General features: G+C 39.5%; 1 protein-coding gene across 2 annotated transcripts in view; it reads left to right on the forward strand.

Annotated features, from left to right (window-relative positions):
* Positions 1 to 17,425, forward strand: part of GRAMD4 (GRAM domain containing 4) — a 102,274-nt gene that overhangs the window by 43,147 nt on the left and 41,702 nt on the right. Inside the window, exons 1-2 of one of the 2 annotated variants that reach the window (XM_007441011.3) lie at positions 1,933 to 2,043; positions 2,233 to 2,353. In XM_007441011.3, coding sequence (XP_007441073.3) covers positions 2,254 to 2,353 — 100 coding nt within the window. In that variant the 5' untranslated portion in view covers positions 1,933 to 2,043; positions 2,233 to 2,253. Of the gene's footprint in view, positions 1 to 1,932; positions 2,044 to 2,232; positions 2,354 to 17,425 lie in introns of those variants that run through there. The other variant, XM_088141639.1, reaches the window with a different exon arrangement.

Raw genomic sequence — 17,425 nt, forward strand, 5'->3', positions numbered from 1 at the left:
TAATTCAAAACTCTTTCTGCTTCATCTCTTAAGAACGTTGCATTGCTGTGTCTGAAATATTGTGCCATTAGATTAGCATCTCATGGGGACAAAAATGAGTGCTAAGATGAGTGTAACATTCCATTTGTGTGACCATTGTGTTAATAAGAAAATGAAAATGGTTGGGTACTTAGGAATTTGGGGTAAAAATAAAAAGAAAAGCCCAAAATATGACATTCAACTTGATGCATTGCTTTTATTGTTGAACTATTGCCTCTTAATAGGGGATGGGATTAGAACTGGCTGTGGTGTTATATCCAGTTACATGGGACTAAATTCTAATATGTTCTTCCTGGATTACCTCATAGCTCCTCAATCCCTACACTTTTAACCTTGATTTCAGTGGCAGAAACACTTTTGATTCCCACCGGCTGCCTTTGAAGTATCACCATTTCTCAGAACACAGTAAAGCATTGAAGCGGATAATGGAGCGCCATTTTGGCCTTTCAAGATGATACTAGCCTATCTGCCTATTCACTGTGAGGTCGGCCACTGATGATAACGATGTTATTTCCCACAGATGACTGCTTAGCTAATCTTCTGGAAAGAAAAAAGAAGATAAAACACAAGTGTTTCTGATTTACTATTTAACATTCAGAGGCAAAATAAAAGGACTGCATGGGAATTCACATTCCTGAAATATTCCTAAGATCTAAATGTTGGGTGTATGTGTGTATACACACACACACACACATATGTAAAGTTAAACCCTAGAAATATGTATATTGAGTGTATTGACCACACACACACACATACACACTGTAAAATAAAAAGTTCTGTAGGTCTGAAATTTTTGCAGCGTATTCTGAGTTTAGCTTCACTGTATTTAAATGTGCTGTTCCGTATGTAAGTGAAAGCATGTTGCAAATAAGGATTACACTATTTAACAGTACTCTTTAGCTTTATTTTCAATGTTTGTGTAAATATTATAGATTAAAGAAGTGGGAAAAACAAATTGTTCCCTATACAGTTCCAGATCAAAGTATATGTTTTGCTGGCAGATCTGTGGTTGAATTTTCTGACCTGTTCTTTATTTCTGAAATGTAGTTTTCATAGATTCATCTTTTCTAACTGATCTACATCTCTAACTACTGGTTTCCCCCGAGGGAAAAATATAATTATCAGTGGCATTATATGTACCTCCAAGTAATACAGTTTTAAACTATATTATAACACACAGATATGTGTTAAGGTAAACTTTATTGTCTACATTTGTCTTTCCAAAAATGAGGCCCACCAGGCATAACTATTATCAGCTCCCATAATCTCTAGGGAACGTGTTCTAACCTTAGATGCAGCTTCAGAAGCAATAGTTTGTAATATACATAGATTGATAGCTGTGAGCTTGATTATTAGCTCCTTCTTGACTTATTTCATGAATAACCACCTATACTTACAAGATGTTTGTCACTCACTTGCCTTCTTATACATGTGCATCTCTTCCTTTGTTTAATTTTATATAGCTTCTGTCTTGCCCCCTGCTCCCCTTGGTAATTTATTTTTATTTATACCCCAATTTATATGAGAATATAAATCTGTCCTGATCTCTGCAAGGCTGCTTTATCTGCCCTATTCTCTCTGCATTTTTTAAAAGTGGAAAGTTATATCTCAAAGCTGTTAGAGCGATAGGAATTTTAAACTTCACAAGTTTTTCTCCTGGCCCTCCCTGCTTCCTTTCCTTCTTTCTTACCCTGTGCTGCAAATGGCATTTGCATATGCATGAGAAAGGATTTATATGGAGTGCAACACATTCGGTTTACAGTCTTTGTAATTGTTTAAATGGTCCCTTTGAAATAAGGGCCCATCGTTGACTTGGAAGGCCCCTTATTTGGAGCAGGTTTCTAGCCAACTGGAGGGAATTTAGATGATGACGGCTTGTGCTGCAGAACTCCAAAGCTTCGGGGTGTGTGAGCAAGCGCAGTGATGTGAGGCACTCTGTGAGAGATACGGCTTCTTTCATAAGCTTCCATTGATTCATTTCAGCAACCTAATGCTGTACAAAAGGTTGGTGGGTCTGACCAGCTCTCAGTTTACCCAGAGTAAACTAATACATAAAAATAACCGTACCTTATCTATTGCTTTTTATTTTCATTCTGGGGCGTGAGTGGCTGTGGATGCTTGTTTCTCCTGCTCCATCAGAGATTTGTTTCTGAGCGGCCAGCATCTTTTCTCTTTTTTTATCCCCCTCCACAGGCTGGTCCTGGGACTGTCAACATGGCTACAGGAGTCCCAGATTACAACAGAACGGAGTCTGACAGATTAAATGAGATCAAAGGCCACTTGGAAATTGCCTTGCTGGAAAAGCACTTTCTCCGTAAGTACAAAGAAATTTATCGATAGTGTGTTTAGTAATGAGTTTGTGACCTAGGTAATCTGGAGATATGTATTTTTTCCCATTATTAGCTAATATTATGTTTTTAATTGACAGGATCCAGTCATTCTGTCAAGAGTGTATTTTAAGTTTCCTTATTCATAATTTGATGTCATGATTATCAAGGTCTTTTCAACAATGGCTCAGAAGAAAAGCTTTTCTTTGTTTAGTTAGAAGATTATGGCACACAGTAACCTCCAAACTAGTTTGCTTTCCATTCGATATGAGTTCAGAATATTTGAATAGTTGAATAGTAGCAGGGATTGGACCATCATAATAAAACAAGCCCATTTTTAGATGCCATTATTAGCATGATCCTTTTTCGAGTAGGAAGGCTTTTTGTGTAATGGTTTAAGCATTGGGGCTTAAGTCATTTCGACTACCCTGGTTTTGTTTAAATTGTACGTGCGCTTAATTTCTGTTTGTCAAATGTATTAGACTCAGTGCACACAATGAAGTCATGCCTTTGATATATTTTCAAGGATTCTGTTTTAATTATATACAGTATAAAACTAAGTGATGAACATTGAAAAAAAAGCAGGCAAAGAACTACAGTCATTGCAATACCTAAAACTACTTGCTAGTCAAATTATACAAGGAGATGTTATGTTGCTATAACATTTTGGCTAACTAAGCAAATTGCAGCTGAATTAAGTAAAACTTTTTGAAGCCAAGAGTGGTCTTTTGGAACATTCTCCCAAACACCATAAATCTCTGGTTTGAATGTACAAGGTAAACAAGTGATGGCATCTAAGAAATTACTGTGGAAAGTGGAAAGGGATTCAGCATTACTTTGTTTAACTATTTCTTAGCAAGATACAAGTGATGTGGTAAGGAAAAATCCTGTGAGAAAATGGGAAGTGGACAAGTCTGCTCAATAGAAGGAATAGCTGAATTGATATATTTGAGTCCACTGAAGGGTAACATCTCCAGGACTCAGCCTATGAGCATCTCCAACATTTATCTGATGGATACCCAGGAGCCTTCCTTTTATCTGCCTATTTGCTGTAGAGAGGGACAGTATGTCAGCCCTTCAAGGTAGTCCAGACAGGAAACCAAAACCATGAGTACTAATACTACCTTTGTTATTAAGTTACAATAAGATAATTTTGCAAGTCTGAAAGCACTTCCCCCCTCCCTTGCCTTTACTTTCCAGAGAATTAGGGAGGGTCCCTTCTGAGATGCTTTGTCCACCCCATCCCTCTTTTGGACTCAGATTTCTCTTATCAGACCATTGTCTAGGCTGTGGCTTTTCCCCCTGTCTCCCAAGGTTATTATCAGAGCCCATTACATAGTCATAGTATATTTTCTACTATTTTTCATCCATTCTACTGTCCCTGGAAGCATGTGTTCATAACAGACCAGACTTCCAGAAGAAATCAATAAATATGTATACATGTCTGCTCTTCGAGGTAGACCAGACTAGAAAATGAAAGTTATGAATGTTAATATTAATTACATTATAAGGTTACAGTAACAGTATCTTACAATCTCAATGTGCCATTCCCCCTCCTTCCTTTTATCTTCAAGAGAGCTAGGGAGGATCGAGTCTTTTCTCAAACTACATTTCTGTTTCGGACTGATATTTTTTTGTCTGACTGTTGCCTTGGTTGTGGCTCTTCCTCCTGTTCCTCAAGGTTATTCTTACTGCCTATTACAATATGTATATTGTTGGTACAGAAATTTAGGCAGTTGCTGTCTGTTTAAACATAAGGGAGATTTTGGCTGAATATAGCAGCTCCATTGCCAGAGCGGCAAGGGGTAAAGCACTGTTTAAGTGCTGAACATCCATATAATGTTTGGAACCAGCTTAGACAGACACCTCCCTAATTCATTGAACTATAAGAGGGAGGGAAGGTAAAACACAATCAGACTTGCAAGGTTCTGTTATTATAGCCAGTCTCAATAAAATTAGTTTTAGCCTTCCTGTGGAGCTAATTTCTTGGTCTGGTCTACCTAGTGGGGCTGACATCAGTCTTGCGAGTCTCATTGTGCTGTACCACCTCCTCCTCCTTAAAGTCTCCGTTAAAGTCATCTGTCTTATTCTCTATAAAAAGCCACAGAGGCACTTAATGTAACACATATCGTTCACTACATGCATTTTGTGAGACAACAGCTTGTTACAGAGTAGGACACTTGAAGACTGAACCAGGAAGAAGACCACTTTGTGTGCAGAATTTCTAATCTGTTTGAGGATTCTGCACAAATACCAGCTTTTAGCTTTGTTGTTGAGTTAACTTATATCATATGCAAATTGCTGATGACCTGCATCCAGTTGTTGCAATGTGTGATGACTTACTGAGTCAGTCTGTTTTCAATCCATCGATAACAAACTACCCAGAGTAGTTGAAAGTTGGGCACTATATTTCCGAGGGAGGTATGGCAAACTAAAGACAGTTCTGCAAAAGCAGAGCAAATGACTGCAGCAAAGACCAAGGAACTGGTAAGTAGACCAGTTCCTTGGAACCTCTCCAGATAAAGGAAGGATGGGAGATTGCCCACATGTGCTCTTCTCCTCATGAGGAGACCGCAGGACAGTGGTTTTCTGTGGGTTTGAGCAGGGGGAGACAACAAGAATGATCATCTTGCTTGCAGCCATGGTGGAGTAATTTAAAGGACATTAAGTTCACAAACCTCACTTTCAAAATTTCAGAAATTGCTCATTAACTACTTCTAAGCTATTAGAGACCTTTGGAACGACAAGTTTGAAAAGTCGTTATCGGGTGAGTTTATCTTCAACTCTGAACAAAGGAAAAATTAATTATAAACTTAAGAACTTAAAAAAATTGAAATTAACAGCAAAAGGCTGAATAAGATTTTGATCTAAGAAAGTTATAAATGGATTAAGGGTCCAGATAAATTAACATTTGGAATTAACTATAAAAAATAAGCAGCTTCTCGTGGGAAACAGAGTTATTTTGGCTGTCCTGGTTAATGCAAGTCATAACAAAAGATAAGTGACGATTTTAGAAACTGGACACTAGAGGGGACTAAAGATTTTAAGCAGAAGAAAAAAAATACAAGCCTCTTCTTGATGTCAGTTAATACTGGGACTAAAGGACACCAAACATTATAACATGTTTGTGAAACAGAGTGCCAGTCTGGTTCCCACCTGAGAGACAGTGACAGTGTTAGATCATGATGCATAGAGTGCTGGAGAAGAGTCACAGAGGTGTCTGTCAGCCTGTTTAGTACGGAAGAAACTTGGTGCCATGGCCTGAGTTATAGATCTTGCCTTTTGGGTGGCTTTAGTTTGGCAGTTGCCATTTTAGCAGCTTCCTTATCTGTCTTATGGAAGCCTCTGAGGAAGATATTGTGCAACTTGTAGGAGGTCTGGGTTGGTGGCTGCTAATATAGGGCTGGCTCGAAAACATGAGTTCTCCAGTCGAAATTTTCTGACAAAACTGCTTAGATTTGAGAGGAGCTAGACGTCAGCTGGATAGTGTCAGTGGAGGTGATTGGGGCCTCATCTTGTAAAATAATCTGGGATTATTTGAATCTGTGTCTCCTGAGGAAGTGAATAGGGCCTTCTGCAGTGTCAATTCTGCTACTTCTCAGTTGGATCCCTGATCTTCATGGCTGGTATAGGCCTCCTGTGAGGTGGCAGGAGGCTGGATTTGAGCAGTAATCAGTGAGCAGGGAGGTGTTTTGGTCACTTCTGAAGGAAGCAGTGGTATGCCCTCCGCTCAAAAAGATTTAGCTCAATCTGACTATTTTGGTCAACTTTAGAGTTGCCTCCAACTTTCATTTTTTAGGAAAGGTTGTGGAGAAAGTGGTGGTCCTGTAACTGTAAAGAGTCCTAGATGAAGTGCATTATTTTGACCCTTGGCAGTTAGGTTTCAGGCCAGGATACAGCATAGAAACTGCATTGGTCATGCTTGTGGGTGACATATATAGAGACCAGAACTGGGGGAGTGCAGCCCTCCAGGTCATCCTAAATCTTTCAGAATTTTTGGTATCATCTACTATAGTTTCCTTCTGGACTGGAGGGGGGGGGCACTGTTTGCAGTGGTTCTCTTTCCTGAAGGGTTGGTTCCAGAATAGGGTTAGTGTGAGAGCTCTGTGGAGTTCTCTTCATAAAACCACTAGGTCATCCATCAGCACAGGGTTTGTATCACCAGTAAAAAAAATGTATCCTATAAGAAAATATTGGCCAGCTAGAGGTTAGAGTGCTATTTAACCAAATAGTCTGTGATACTTGGCTTCATTATTCTTAGCTCCCCAAATCATCAATGTTCTGTACTCCCTGAGCATTTCCAGTTCTTATCTCAGTGAGGTTATTGCAGATTTGGAAGAGGATTATTTTTCAAGATTTTGTATATTTTGTAAATTCTGGCTCCATCTATTGCTAGAGCTAGCTTGGTTCAAGCAAGATGTTGAAGCTGTTGAAATCACAACTTAAAATTGGCCAGGGATAGTATGCAAATCAAGCTTTTAGAACCTGCCACATGTTGCAAACTAAGTTACGATATCATGGGGAAAAAAATCTAATGAATTATGAAATTGGATGGGCTCATATAGGTCATCAAGTGCAATTCCATGCTTATTGCAGGAATACAGATTAAAGCATCCATGACAGATGGTTGTCTAATCTATCCTTGAACTGATTCACTGAACAGGAAGCTACCCACCTCTCTGGTAATTGGTTCTACTGTACTTTTGAACTCATGTTATTGTTAGGAAATTCTTATATAATCGTTCAACCAGAATCTGCCTTAACATTGTGTTTCTAATAATATTTTTACAGCACAAATGATGATGATGAGAGAGGGAGCGACTTCATTACTGTATCTAATGATAATTGTCATGCAGTGCTGCTAGTATTTTGAGCAATGAATTAAATTATTAGAGCATTTTCCATCCTTTAGAATAATGGTTTACTAAAGGTAACAAACCCTTATAGAATTCAGAAGAACAAGGCTGTTTGTTCCTTGGTCATGTCCCCAGTGCAAAGGAATCTTGTGTGTATTTAGGAGCATTGTAGACATAAGAGTTTGCCTTTATGCTACGTAAAGAAAGAATACACTGTTCGTATATCTTTTGTCCTTGTATTCAACTAGCTTTCCCAGAAACTTCTCTAGTTAAATTACGTTTTGGCTCACCTTCCCCCAAAAGTTTGTATTTATCATGTATCCAAGCTTATGCCAGTGAATATTTTACACTTCTCTTTCAGAACTGTGTTTAGGGTTCTTGGGCAGAACTCTGTTAAAAACTTAACAGGTTGGAGGCATATGCAGAACTTGTAATTCCTTCAAATTGCAAATGATGTCAAAACTTCCAAAGTTCCTGGAAAGCACAATTAACATTTTTGTAGTAGTCCTTATTTTAAAAAATAGCCTCTGAATAAAATATTTGTGTTTCCAAAAGGGTAGTGGTGGCTTCTGACTACAAATTAATTCATTTTAATTAATCTGAATGTTATTGTAATATCTTATTTGTGACGTTACTTTAATTGATGTAACCGAAGCTAGCTTGTGGTTCAGGAGATAAAACTCCATAATCTAATTTTGCAAATTAATACAATATGCAGAAGTTTAGTCAAATTTTAATTTTAAAGTTTGTCATTTCCTTTGTATAATTGAGGATCTTTGTTTTATTTACTGTCAGTTATGGAAAAAAAATAATACAGTCTTCCACAGCACAGGATCACTGTCCATTGGCAGTTGAACAAAAGTATTCTATGTGACATTTCACATAGTCTGATCTAAAATTTCTTGTGAAAGTTGAAAATTAGCAGTTCATTTTTCTTTTGAAAGGGAAATCATTGGTTAAAAAAGTAGCCTTTCATAATCATTCCTCTCCAAAATCCAGTTGAAACCAAGTTCTGAAATGCAGTTTAAAAGAAAAGGCTGATTTTACCGTTTCGCATCACAGTTGAAGGGAGAAAAGGAGAACCTGGCTTTTGATTTCTTAAAATGAGCAAGGAACCAGCCATGTTTTTGTTCTGGTGCTGTTTTGCCTGCCGTTTCACAGACAGATACTGTAAATGGAGAAATCCTGAATTTATGTTTTTCTAGGTTATAGGTCCAATAGATTTTAATTATATGGAATTGGATAGTTTTTGGAATATAAAACAGTCAACTGTTACATTGAATTAGTGTCTAGTCTAGTCTAGTCTAGTCTAGTCTAGTTTAGTTTATTAGGTTTGTTTATGGCCACCCACTCTAGAAGACCAAAACAGTGTTACTTATACAAGACAGATGGCTGATCAAACATATACATTGGCCATCTGTGTGTTAACTGGAAAAGATTGTGCCATTTGGGAGAGCCAGATGTGTTCAAGATGCTTGGTAACATCTACCTTGTAGATTGAATGAGTAGCCTTGTACTAAAAAGTGTCTCTGAACACTCTTGAGGAACCTCAGTTGGTTTTTAGATGGCTAGCTCTTGAAGGACGTGGGACTGGCTCCCACGCTGTCTTGTTTTAAATGACAACTGAAGACGTGTTTGTTCACCCAGCCATTTGCAGGGTGACAACTTCTGTAGGATTAGTCTTTTCAACTGCCTTTTACAAATAAATTCTGTTTTAATTGCTATATTCTTGTTTTTCTTGTCTGCAGAAGCAGTTTATTGAAGAGGCGTTTATTGTCCTGTTGGTGCAATGCACTGCATTCCTCTGGGAGGCAGGACAGTATAAAAAAATCAAATCTAATAATAATGAAATGATTTATCCCCCAAAGTCTTTAAAGTTCTTTCCGCATGGCAGTTAATATATCTTCTGAACAGATTTTATCTGCTTCCTTTAGTCTCTTTGTTTGATATATGTTGTTTCTTTTTAATTCTCCTTTAATTGTAAGCCGCCTAGGGTTGTTATGGATTTGGGCGGCCTCAACATTGAAAAATTAAATTAAATTAAATTATGGATATGTGCTTATGCCTGTAATTTGTAATTAGTGAGCTGTTACAATAATGTCTCTGGAATGAAAAATAATTTAAGCAAACGTTGGACAGCTGTGTGGAATGCTGGACTGTGATCTTCAGTAAAGAACATTCAGCATGTAAACACAGGCTCAAATAAGATGATTTCCCAATTCCCTTTTCAGTTCCCCAATTATTATGTGCAATAAGAGCCAACAACTCACATACATTTTGGGAATCTTCCATCTCCTAGTCATCGATATATCTCATCTATATTTCTTCTCTAAGCCTGCTCATTTGGTCCTTAATGTTCACTATCCTACAACTTACTCTGTTCAGATTGAATCCTGTATGGCTTTTTTTTATTTCTGCTGAGGCCACCTTTAATGGATCAGTTGACAGCTAAGTATCTTAAATGGAGTGATCTGGCTTTCCTGACCTACATTACCTCTTTGGCTCTCAAATGCTTGGCACCTCACCAAATAGTGTTCTGCTACAGAGCTAGGACGCTGTTTTGGTTACAGTACTCTATTTTATTTATATTTTATTGATTTATTTATATATCAAATTTGTCACTGCCCATCTAATTAAAAAACGACTCTGGGCAGTTTACAAAGAAGTTAAAATCAACGAAAAATACAATATAACTGCCCAGAGTCACTTCCTAGTGAGATGGGTGGTGACCAAATTTGAAATATAAATAAATAAATAAAATAAAATAAAATAAAATGGTCTTGAATAATAGAAAATAAATATAATCCAAGAATAGATGTTAAATTGGCAGGTAGCTTTGGGAGCATCATCAAGGCGCCACCCACCCACAGGATTGGGTAAAATTCTTATTGCCCCACTCAAGCTGGCAGAGCCAGGTCTTTGATCCTTTTGCGGAAAGCCAGGAAGGTAGGGGCCTGCCACACCTCTGGGGGGAGAATATTCCAAAGGGCAGGGGCAACGGCAGAGAAGGCTCTCCTCCTGGGCCCCGCCAGCTGATAGTCTCTCGCTGTTAGGCCTAGCCCAAGGAAATCTAGGAGACCATACAGAAATTATCCAGCAAGGTTTATTAGCTACAACCCATTTACAGGAATCTTCCCAGACTGGAGCCCAGTTCCCAGGCTCAGCCAGTTCATACCGATGGTATTTCTCAGGGAGGTGCCAATCTCCTCCGCTTATCTCTTCCTCGCTCCTCTGGAGATGAGAGCACATTCTTTACTCCCCTCCCACCATTCCAGTCCATCACACTCGCTGACGGGGTCTGTAACATGCCCTCGCTGCCTGACTGAGTGGGATGGGTTGATATGGGGGTGAGACAGTCCCTCAGGTAACCTGGACCCATGCCATGTAGGACTTTAAAGGTAATAACCAACATCTTGAATTGGACCCGGAAGCAAACTGGGACCCAATTTTGCCCTTGTGCTTGAGGCTAATAAACAGTTTGGTAGCAAAGGAGTTGAATTTGTTATGTCATCTTCTAGAAACCAAAGATGAAGCATTATGCCTCTGCCCTGCATGGCCTAACCAAAATAAGGACAGCAAATGCCAAATAAAATTCATCCCTTCCTTGGAAGCCCTGCTAGATTTCTGTCTGGGCAAACTCCAACACATCTTGCAAGGTGTTACATAAATTCTGAGTGTGCCTTTCTTTGGGTCTTGTCAGTTGAAAAATATCTTACACATTTGTAGAAGAGATATGAATTTATAAAACAGAGGGCCTCTTGAGGGGGGGCAATATTTTGAAAATATCTCAAGAGATATAATGGACACTGACTTTATTTTCTTTTTGCTGTTTATTAAGTTGTTCAGGTTCACCCAGGCATTGTAAACTTTTAATGTTTCTTTTTTTCTTTAACGTTACTTGGGCTGAGTTTGCTGCTTGAATACAACTTAGGCTTCTTAACTGCATTTTTATTTATGTTTGTAACACGCTCAGGGATCCTTGGTGCATGAAGCGTTTATACATTTTCAAAATAATATAATTTTTTTTTTCACCTTCTGCTTCAACTTTATTTGGGCGGTGATTGTCTGCCTTTCTCAATTTCACACCTTTCCGTATAGAATTAAAAAAAGAGCAAAGCTGGAAGTTTGGTGCATCAGAAGTTTGATTGTATCAATTCAAGATGCAAGAGTTCCATCACATGTAACTATGTAGTAACTCTGTAGATCTAAGCTCACATGTGCCTTCCACAGCAGAATGGGGTCTTCTGTGCTTTGAACCTTGTTTCCTTGACTACTTAGTGACTATCTTCTTTATAAAATCTAGACAATAAAAATAAATAAATAACATGATTTCCAACATTAGCAGGAGAAAAAGAAATCATCTCTTATTTTTAAGAATGAGTGTGCTGATTAATGACCACAATAAAATCTTCTATTTCTCATTTAAGAGTGAGAAACCAGGTCTGTATGCAACAGCCCTGATGAGCAAAATGAAAGCCTGATGCATGAAAAACTGGCAGAATCTGGGGAGTTAGGTGGGTAGAACTGGGTGATATTGGTTGAAGAAGGAATACAGTGAGGAAGGAATAGAAGGAGTTCACAAATGAACAACCGATTATTCATACTGCTGAACAACTAATGCAATGACTAATACATATGATGAATAACTAGTTACACGATTCTGTTTCCAAATGATTCTCGCTGTCTATCTCTAGCATCCTGAGGAAATAGCAGAAAATTGCTGCTAATCTGTTGGCAAGAAATTAATATAAAAGCACCACTTGCCCGCTGTGAAATCTGCGGTACAGTACTGCTTGATCTTCTGGCTGCTATTGTAAATCTACTTACCTGTAAACAATCTCAGTGTTAGTGAGTTGTGGATCACTCTATCCTATTTTGGAGTGACAAGTATCCTTTATCTTTACCTTTGTTTCAACAAGGGTAAGGGGGGAAAACACCATGAGAACATGACACATTTTTATGGTTATTTGAATTTTCAGGGCCCTCTCCAATTTTTAAAAAATGTATCTGCAGTTGTTACATTTTGGTATCCAAATGAATTTTGAAGGGTGGTTTTCCTTAAAACTTGTTACAGTTGACCACAGTTTCTCCAGTTTCAGATGGCGTAGGAAACTATAGCTAATCTAGAATGGAAGCAAAAGCTTTCAGGTTCCTTTTTGTTCCAGCAGTGTCCACAGCAACTACAGTAACACCAAAATGATCCTACATGAATGGTGATTTCATCATACAAATACGATCTGATGTTGAGTACATATATGTAAATAATGGCATTTGCGTGACATCATCAATAGCATTTGCAGTTTGTCATCTGCCTCCTCTTGCCCCCTCTGGGGGCTCCCATGCCTATTTTCATTGCAGGGAGTGAGTGAGCCCCAGTGGAGAGTAGGCTAGCTTTCTTAGTGCTAAACCTTGTTTTAAGCACTACCTCTTTGTGAGAAGCGATGTATGTTATGAGTGAAAATGATTTTGGCAAAGATGATGAATGCTTCCTTATTTACCAAGTGTTGATTAGTAAAGCTGACCTGAACCAGTTTAATACTGCAGCTGGGGTTGATCAGTTGACTCAATCCCAATTAGGTAACACACATTTTATTGTTTTGGAAAGAGGCCACAGAGAGATTTGCCATAATTAACATGGACTTAGTAAAGCTTCTGTCCTGCAAGTGGATAGTATATTATGTTCTTATACAGTGCTGTTCGACTTTCCAGTGGCCTAGATGCTCAGTGTTATCTCTGCAAGCAAAATATTATGGTCTCAAGTCCAGAAACGAGTTGGACAATAATTATCCTGATACCTTTTATTTCATTTGAGATAATGCACAGATATTAAAAATATGGCTGCTTCGGACAGATAAACATACAGGCCTTTATTTCATAGCACTATGGAAGTTGTTTTCTTACTCTGCTTGTATTAGACATTTAAAAATAACTTGGTGGGTTATTGTAATATTTGTAATCTTTCTGCTGTTCTAAAGTGATTTTATTTCATACCCTTCAATTCAGAACTGGAAGTGGTATGTGAAACTGCACTTGTGCCAATCAGTTGAAGAGCTACCGAAATCTATAATGTGGCAAGTTTTAGGTTTTTTTAATTGTGTTTTATGTTTTAAAGAGCATAACAGAAGTTCTGATAGTAGGAATGGATAGATTATTTTATTGCCAGTACATTCCTAATCTTTTCACTCATAAAGCTATTCTTCCTGTTTTAGCATTAAGTTCTGGCTTTACACAAATGCCCTAAGAACTCATGTTTAAATTTGCTTATTTTAAAATAGACTATATTTTTAAATATGCTTTGAGCCAAAAACTGTATCCCGAGGTTTAGAGAAGTGTAGAAGTTGTACATATGGCTGTGTTCCCATCTGTATATTAGTCTGAGAGAAGTGGATTATTTCAGATTGCAATTCACAAAGATTGAAATCCAGAGGCAGGTCTAGGTTCTACTAAATGATGCTCAAGGATCTATCTTGCTCAGTATTGTGTTTCAAGCATTATACAATGATTTGCTTCTAAACCCTTGATACACAATCTTGTCCCTTTTGTATCCTGCACCTGATACTTTGAGGTCTAGCTTGGGAAATTTATTCTAGCTTGCAACTTAGTATTGAACCATAAGTCAAATAATGCACCTTCACAAGACCCAGTTCGATATGGGTCTAGCTGGAAAACAAGATGGGAGAAATGTGCCCAACGTGGTTCAAGGAATTCTTTCTTGCTCTGAGTCTTGTGCACCAGAGGAAGATCAGAGGGATTTAGAACGACACAGCTGCCCACGTTCCAAGCAACTGTCCAGCTGGATCTCCCATAGAGAGACATTGGAGGATATTTTTTTCTCTGTAGCTCCTAGCCAGATCTGGCCCATTTCTGGTCCTGCTCTGTTAGATTTCAAAGAATTATTTGCTGACAGAGTCTTGGCCCCTTTTATATAATTTCTGTCCAACATTCCATCAGGTAGAAAAGAATAACCAGGCAGGGCAAGCACGCAAGGCATGGCTTCTGGAACTCTGCCTAACCCCTTTACCAGCCGTGGCCATTGATACATCTATGTTAAGAAAGTAATGTGTAGCATGTGTGCACGGGTGTGCACACTTTTTCCTCAGGGACTAATTGGTGTGTCTAAGTGTTGCCTCTGTGTATGTGTGCATCAGTCAGGGTCTAGTGAGGGCGTTGTGTCTGTGTGTATTTGCTTGCTGCTGGGGAGCACGGGGGAGCCTGCATATACTCCACTCTGGGTCATGTGATGAGGAAGGAAGAGGGAGGGGGCTTAGGATGGACAAGTCAGCTGTAGTTTGAGCTGCTGCCCATCTGCACTGAGGATTTTTTTTTTCTTTACAATCCCTATCTGGAACCAGCCCATTTTCAAACTCAAATTTCCTTTTGCTGGCTTCTCTTGCTGCATCTGATTTGGTCCCACTCTGGTTTTCCTGCTGATGGATAGATGGACAGAGTTCTGAGACTGTTTATTTACAGGTAGTCCTCGACTTACGACCATTTGTTCAGCGATCGTTCTAAGTTATGAACGCACTGAAAAAAGTGACTTACAACTGGTGCCTGGTTACAGCCGTTGCAGCACCCCCACGGTCACGTGATCAAAATTTGGGTGCTTGGCAGCCTGCCCGCACTTAAGACTGCACGGGTGTTTCAACTCCCCCTACACACCTATCTCTCCCCCATTTATGCCCTTTTGCCCCCCTGCTGTCCAGTGCTCCACTGCCCCAGCTGACCTTCACCATCTTCTGGTTCCTGCTGCTGACGAGGCATGCCTGGCCTGGCTGCTGGGTTGGGCTGGGCTTTGGCTGTGGAAAAAAAGGCCAAAAGCAGCCCCAGAGCCTTGGCACTCCAAAAAGCCCCTTTGCAAAAAGCTCCTAGGTGGGGCTGGGCTGGGCTTTTGCATTTCAGTGTGTGGGGGGGAAAGCCACGGCTGCATTTGGCCTTTTTTTCCTGCAGCTGCTGGCCCAGCCTGGCCCAGCAGCCAGATCAGGCACACCTTGTCAGCAGCAGGAACCAGAAGATGGCAAAGGTCAGCTGGGGCAGCAGAGCAGAGGGCAGCAGGGGTCTCAGAGTGCAGGATGATGAGGGTGACTGCAGCTGGGACTGGGCTGGGATGGCTGTGACTTCCTGGGGTGTGGCAAGCAGCCTCAGAGCTGCATGGTTCTGGGACTGCTTGCTGCTTGCAAGGCAGGGTACAGGGCAGCCAAAAGGGTAGAGGTGGGAGGGAGAGATAGGTGGGTGGGGAGGGAGGCAGTCCCTTACTGAGGCTCAGGGCTGGGAGGGACCAAGCCTGGAATGGCTTGGATTGGGGTGGGTACTCGCTTAATGACCCACAATTCTCGGTTAATGATGGCAACTAAAACTGCTGGGATTGTGGTCACTAAGTGATATGGTCACGTGACATCTTGCTTTACAACCACATTGGTTAGCAATGGAAATTCTGGTCCCATTGTGGTTGTAAGTTGAGGAATACCTAATAATTCATTTCTAACATTCCTCTTGGATGGAAAGAATAACACTGCTCAAGAAAACTCATCCTCGTTTATCTCCCCTGTTTGAAATGCCTTGTAAGCCAGTTCTTTTTATCTCATTAGATGTTGCCAAGTGTCTTTGGGTCTCCTGTAGGCCAAATGGATATCTTAGTAGCATCTGATTAAGATGACTTTTGTTAAAGGACAATTCATGCCACAGTAAATGAATTGGTTTTACTGAAGCTTTAGAGAGGATCCCTCTGTACTCCATAGTATGTTTCTGAATTATCTTAAATTGCCAAACTGTTTACAAATTGTGTCAGCTTTTACAATGTTAACAGATGTAGAAAATCAGAGGCCAGTAGATTATACAAGCTGTGCTTAATCAAAAGTATCTTTGGCTTTTGCCTTCATTTTATTTTAATGTGCTTCTATGAATGGTTTGCTCAGCTACTAAGCTAATAAAGGTAGGTGGGAAATGGCAGTAACTAGTTCAGGCTATCTCTGAATCTTTCCAGGCATGTTGAATTAGTTCTAAGGTCTTTATGCTGACGCCACGCTGGCATTTGAAGCATTTTGCATTGTTCTGGGGAAGCAACACTTTTTTTTAATATGGAGGGGAAGAAATGATGTCAAGTAGGCTTATGCACTGCAATTATGCTTTTTAAATAGATTTTATTTCTCTGTTCCAGTTGCTAGTGTATACAGCGTATACACTATAGTGTATTCTCTGGTTCTATTTCTCTGAGCATCGGCTCCCCACAGGGCTGTGTTCTGAGCCCATTGTTGTTCACCCTGATGACCCATGACTGTTGTGCTAGGTTTACCACCAATCCTGTTGTGAAATATGAAGATGATACAATGGTGGTGGGCCTTATCAGGGATGACAGTGAGTGGGCTTATAGGGAAGAGATGAAGGGTCTGGTGGAGTGGTGTAATAAAAATAGTTTGGTGCTAAATGTGGAAAAAACTAAGGAGATTATCATAGATTTTAGGAAGAACCGGCATAGTCACAATCTACTTTTTATTAATAACATAGCTGTGGAGTCAGTCAGTAGCATTAGTTTCCTAGGGGTACAGTTAACAAATAGTCTGACCTGGTCCCTTAACACCACATTTTTTGTGAAACGAGTGCAGCAACGTTTGCATTTTTTGCACTGGATGAGGACGGTACATCTCTCATCCTCCATTCTCCTTACTTTCTATAGAGGTACTATAGAGAGTGTACTCACTAACTGTATTTCCATCTGGTATGGAGGCTATAGTGCCTCAGATAGGAAGTCTGTGCAGAGGGTAGTAAGGGCAGCAGAGAAGATAATTGGGATCTCTCTGCCTCTTATCCAAGACCTAGCATATGTCACTGTTTGTCTAGAGCCGGAAAGATCGTCAGTGACGCCTCCGATCCTCAACATGGCCTGTTTTCTTTGTTACCTTCTGGGAAGAGGTTCCGCTGTATCCGATGTAGAACAGCCAGATTCGGAAATAGCTTTGTCCCCCAGGCTATTAGATGTCTGAATGTTTAATATCAAATGTATAGAATGTATATTTATAGTAACTTAGGTATTTAGTGTATGATTGTAAGCCAATTGCAACGGAATTTCATTTTATTATGCACTTGGTGTATAGTGTATAGTGGAATGACAATAAAGTTGTTATTCTATTCTATTCTATTCTATTCTATTCTATTCTATTCTATTCTATTCTATTCTATTCTATTCTATTCTATTCTATTCTATTCCAT

The sequence above is a fragment of the Python bivittatus genome, unplaced genomic scaffold (assembly GCF_059951505.1).
Source record: "Python bivittatus isolate LINGU-HERP-01145 unplaced genomic scaffold, Pbiv_v1 ctg000330_np1212, whole genome shotgun sequence".
Classification (NCBI taxonomy): Eukaryota; Metazoa; Chordata; class Lepidosauria; order Squamata; family Pythonidae; genus Python; species Python bivittatus.